At 35.6% G+C, this 5,563-nt stretch overlaps 1 protein-coding gene across 1 annotated transcript in view; it reads left to right on the plus strand.

Annotated features, from left to right (window-relative positions):
- Positions 1-904: 904 nt before the first annotated feature.
- LOC103605700 (glutathione S-transferase C-terminal domain-containing protein-like) overlaps positions 905-5,563 on the plus strand; it is a 14,202-nt gene continuing 9,543 nt past the window's right edge. Inside the window, exons 1-3 of the mRNA XM_008590327.1 lie at positions 905-980; positions 1,913-2,046; positions 4,808-4,838. Of these exons, the coding sequence (XP_008588549.1) occupies positions 1,946-2,046; positions 4,808-4,838 (132 nt within the window). The 5' untranslated portion in view covers positions 905-980; positions 1,913-1,945. The remainder of the gene's footprint in view (positions 981-1,912; positions 2,047-4,807; positions 4,839-5,563) is intronic.

The raw sequence follows: 5,563 nt of genomic DNA on the forward strand, positions 1-5,563 counted from the left end.
GTCTTTCAAGGTTGTCATGAGCATAGAAGGATCTGAGTGTCAGCACCTAAAGGGCACTCAGTGAGTGTCAGTTTTCTTCTCTCTCCCTCCAGGGGAAAATCCATCTATAATTTTTACTATGAGATATTCTCCAGCTACTCATGGAAATAGGATTTCCTTAATTTTCACTCTGCAAAACTGACTAAATACAAGGGGCAGATGAGAAATCAAGGTTTTACACTCTTCCATTACCCTGTAGTTGTCGCTGCCTTCACTGGAGTGGCAGTCTTCCTAGGCTCTGTTTTCAGTGTGAAACAGGAAAGTTGGATTGACAGCAACCATACATTGTTGGTTCTATGTAAGCCATGTAAGTCTACAAGGAAGGGGAGAACTCAGGGAAAAGGTTGGGAGTGGAAATCTTGCTTTCCTCTTCTCATAATAGCATTGTTTTTAGCTTTCCAGTCCAAAAGGTGTCTTACTCCATTTTTGCTGCTATAACAGAATACCATAGACCAGCTAATTTATAATAAACAGAAATTTATTGGTTCACAGTTCTGAAGGCTGGGAAGTCCAATATCAAGATGCTGACATCTGCCAAAGGCTTCATTGCTGCATCACCACATGGCAGAAGGCGAGGGGATGAGAGACGACGGGGCTGAACTCACCCTTTTAACCAGCATTAATACCACCCATGGGGGCAAAGCCCTCATGGTCTAATCACCTCTTGAAGGTCCCACCTCACTGTAATACTGTTACAAAGGCAATTAAATTTCAACATAAGTTTTGGAGGGGACAAACATACTACCATAACCATAGTGAAAGGGGAATCAGGCTTATAATACCTTACATCCAGAAATTTCCAGAAAATCTGTTCTTCACCCGGAGAGCCCCTCCCTATCCTGAAGTTGGTGAAATCTCTCCCTCCAAGATAAAATTATAATCCAGTACAATTTGTCTCTGTCCAGAATGGAATGAAGATCTGAGCATTTTTCTGGCAAAATGTAATTTTTCATTTTTCTGGATACCCCCATCTGCTTTTCCTTTATAGCATCCTATTTTGCTTTATTTTGCTAATTTTCATAATTAGCTACTTTAGATTGTAATTAGTATAGATATATTTAAGGATGTGTGTTTTGAAAACATTTTAAAATCATTTTTAGAGTTATTTTTATTTTCATGAATTATTGAAACCCTACTCTTTATTCTAATTTATAATTTTATTTTTCTTTTTAAATAAACCAGTTGAAAGTAGTTTAGTTCCTTCAATTCATCATTGAATTGTTATTACGTTATAAGGATTGTTATTATGTATATGAGAACACCTTGAAAGGTACTCAATAATTATGATTTGATCAAGTTTCATACAACACTGATTAGGTTTTATTCATGCAGCATTTGAAAAAGTTTTCAAATACATTTTTATTTAATTTTTGCAACAGCATTGTGATTTTTCAATATTGTTAACAATAGTTTATATTTGAGGAGACTTAGTCCCAAAGAAGTTAAATTTTAAGTGGCCCAGGGTAACATAGCCAACTAGAGTTCTAGACTGATTCTGATTTCAAATCTAGTACTTTTGCCACAGTGCTACAACTAAATTCATGATCAGCAAGAGCACTGGTTAGGCATATATATATTAAATTTTCCACATTTAAGATTTCATTAAATTTCCCGCTGAATGAATCTTTTGCTTTATTTGCAATGTTCCGTTTGTAATCTTTCAGCCTTGCTTAATTTTCTAAATTAACATAAATAGCTAAGTAGTTCCTCAATATGTCTAAATGACAACTATTTAAACTATTATAGAGTAACATTCCGGTAACTTGAAACCTCTTGAGAATCAGTCACAGAAATTTAATAAAAAAGGGGGGACACAAAAGTTGCACTGTTAGTTAAGAAAGAACTTGTGCGAAGGTCTGGTTTTATTTTCCAGGTGGCGTTACATGCTTGTGGAGTGGCAACAGACATGGTGATTGAGCACTGCATCAAAACACGGGCGTCCTTCGTCACATGTCCTTGCTGTTATGGTTTCATTCAGAACACCTCGAAGTTTAATTTTCCAAAAAGGTGAAATTTAGTGTTCTATCTAAGACCCATGTGGGGATAAACCAATGCATGAAACTTGTTTGAAATAAGGTTGCAATGAGATTTCAGTTTTGAACTCTTTTCCTCTTTTCACAATGGCAAGTATTGTTTATAAACAATTGTATAAGGAAGGAAGGATCTCCTTCATGTCTGGTTCCTGATTTTTCTCCTGGATCCAGCTCTTGTTGGAATTTAGAAATAAGTCCATCTAGGAGTCAGCCAATATAGATCTGTCAGCTTCAGCACTTCTCTGTGTACTTCTAAATGAAATTAAAATGATCTTTGCGAGGCAGTACAGTATAGTGGTTAAGTGTTTAGAACCTGGAAGTATACCGTCTGGATACAAATAGTGGCTTCTCATCTTATTATAAGTTGTTTCACTTCAGGCAATTTACTTAATCTCTTTTTGCTTATGTTTTTGCATCTACAAAATGAGAGCTATAATATTAACTACCTCAAGGTTTTTTGTGAGAATTTAATGATGTGTGTAAAGCACTTAGAAGTGTGATAGGGTAAATGCTCAATAACTGTGAACTGTTGCTAGTAACAGTATTAGCAGTAGTATTTTTAAATACTGCCCATGGGTGTTGATGATTAATCTACAAATATATGTACTGGCCAGCCACCCCAAATTTTTAAAAATATTTTTTAAAAAATTTGCCTCTACAAGCTTGCCAGCCATTTTTACACTCCTTAACCCACATAGAAGAGGGAGAGATTTTAATTCTCACTACTTTAACCCAACCAATTGCAGGGCCAACCTTTTGGTGTTCATGACAGTTTTAGTCTCTGATTCATAGCTATTGAGAATCATGATAATCATTTTAAATAGAGAGTAGATAAACTATGTTAGATTTGTGAAGCCTATCCTATAATCTGTCAAAAAAGACTTCTTGAGCAGTTGCATCATTACTTTTAGGAAACCTTAGAAAATTTTGATTAGAATTTATACTTACAGGCTTCTGTGGAAGTAATTTAAAGTAACAAAATACAAGTGATAGCCTTCTTTTTCTTTGTCTTTCATTGTTTTTTTTTTTTAACACAATTTGCAACTAGTTGAGAACATCATTACTTTTAGGAAACCTTAGAAAATTTTGATTAGAATTTATACTTACAGGCTTCTGTAGAAGTAATTTAAAGTAACAAAATACAAGTGATAGCCTTCTTTTTCTTTGTCTTTCATTGTTTTTTTTTTTTTTAACACAATTTGCAACTAGTTGAGAAAAAACCAAAGAAACTTTTGAAAAGCAAAAAATAAAATATAATTTGAGGCTTATTCAGCTGAAATTTCATTTTATTCTAAATCTATACTGATAAAATGTATATTTCTACAACTCATCAAGAAATTTATAAGTATAGCACTATAGAGATTCTTAAGAATGCAGATTTGGGGCCGGCCCTGTGGCTCACTTGGGAGAGTGCGGTGCTGATAACACCAAGGCCAAGGGTTCGGATCCCATATAGGGATGGCCGGTTAGCTCACTGCGTGAACGTGGTGCTGACAACACCAAGTCAAGGGTTAAGATCCCCTTACCGGTCATCTTTAAAAAAAAAAAAAAAAAAGAATGCAGATTTGATGGTTCAGCCTATTATCTAATTTAACCAATTTTAGAGTCTCAATTTAGTGTCAACTTTTTCTCACCCCTGTAGATTTACTGACATTTTTCTCCCTTGTTCTTGGAAAAAGTCTTTAAAAAGTTCGTTTCTTTCTTTATGTGTGAGACTGATCTCAATCACCAAAGATGAAGTTGGGAATTTATAAACAGCATACTGTTTCTATAATACATGGAAACAAATACTCCCTTAAACAAATTGGCACTGATACAAATTTAACACCAAATGTATAGGCTTTTGAATGACTTAGGAATGAAGGCTACAGCATTAATAAAAGACATAATGTTTATTGAATGTGTTTTTGCCTTTAATAGCTGTGACAGCATTAATTTCCTGATATATTAATTATGCTTTTAATTTTCTGGTATTTTGACATCTGGGGTCTTGCTGATCTTGGAGAGACTACCTCTCCTAGAGCTAGTCAATTCCTAGAGATAATAAAGGACTTGTCTACAAGTGAGTCTTTCATAGGCAAACCAACCAATCTAGAGCTCTTACCCCCAACTAGTCCTTTATCAAGTTCCTATAGTTCTGAGCCACTATCCCCCTGCCCTATATATACCTCAGGGACAGGTACCAGACAACTAGGGACAGCTCTTATGCCACAGAGCCAGTCCTACATCTACTTACCCCGCCTTGTCTGTTCCTTCCCACAGAGACCACAATGAATGCTCTTGCCCACATTTTACCCCACTCCCTCTGCCTCCTGACCAATCCTGGTGCTTCTCCCATGTGGCCCTATGTGGTGCAGCAGCCCCTCATCTTGGAAACTGAGAAACACAGCAATTGTCTCCTGATGTGTTGGCCTTACCACACCTGAATAGTAATAAAACCCACATATTAAAACACCTGGATCTGTGTGTTCCGTGAAAAGAGGGGAAAAAAAAGGCTGTTCTTCTCTAACAGCATAAACAATCTTTGAAAGAAATTCTTTAAATAACATACTGATGGTATGCTTTTATCTTTTTATAAAGACATTTCAAACTGACATAGTGTTTACTTCAGGATAGCATTTTATCCTCTTCAGATATAATACATATTTTTATTTATAATTTACTTTTTTTAAGGGTATTTTACCCTTAATATTGGTATTTAGAGTGATGACTATTCATTTTCTTTTCTATTTCAGTGAACAATTCAAGAAAACTTTATCATACAAGGTAACTTTAAAAAGATTTAAATGTCTTCCTAACATGCTTTTTATCCTTTCCTCTCAAATTTTTAGTGAAATATATAATCTATAGTTATTAGAATTACTCATGAACATCTAATATGGCCTTTTTTTTTTTTTTTTTTTTTTGCGCCCAAATTTAGATTAACCCTTCAAGTAGTTGGCAAAATTTGTGAAGACTCTTGAGATTTTTACCCCACTTGCAAGCCTTCCACAGTAGATGCTGGCAAAAGATATGAGATTCCTGAGAAAAAAAGGACAGCTTGTTATAGTAGAGAGAGTCCCATAATTTTCACACTTACTCCTGGAGGTCCAGTTCCCACAGGGCAGGAGGAAATGGGCCAGGTGACACCTGCCCTTGCTCCAGAGGGAGACACTATCTAGTTTCCAAGACTGTTCATTATACAAACATGCTTGAAAAGATAATCTGGAATAGAGGCAAATTTTTCTGTAAAAGATCAGTTAGTAAATATTTTAAGCTTTGCTGGCCACATACAAATCTCCCACATGTTCTTCTTCATTGTCCTTGTCATTATTGTTTTTGTTGTCGGTCTACAGCTCTTTAAAAATGTAAACACTTTAACTCTGGAGCGATTCAAAAACAGGTCATAGGCTAGATTTGGCCTATGGGCCATAGTTTGCCAAATTCTGGTCTGGAAAAAAGGCAGTGAGTGCCTCTGCTTACAAGATTAGAGGAAACACGAGAGACCCATG

Source organism: Galeopterus variegatus, unplaced genomic scaffold (genome assembly GCF_000696425.1).
Source record: "Galeopterus variegatus unplaced genomic scaffold, G_variegatus-3.0.2 Scaffold5996, whole genome shotgun sequence".
Classification (NCBI taxonomy): Eukaryota; Metazoa; Chordata; class Mammalia; order Dermoptera; family Cynocephalidae; genus Galeopterus; species Galeopterus variegatus.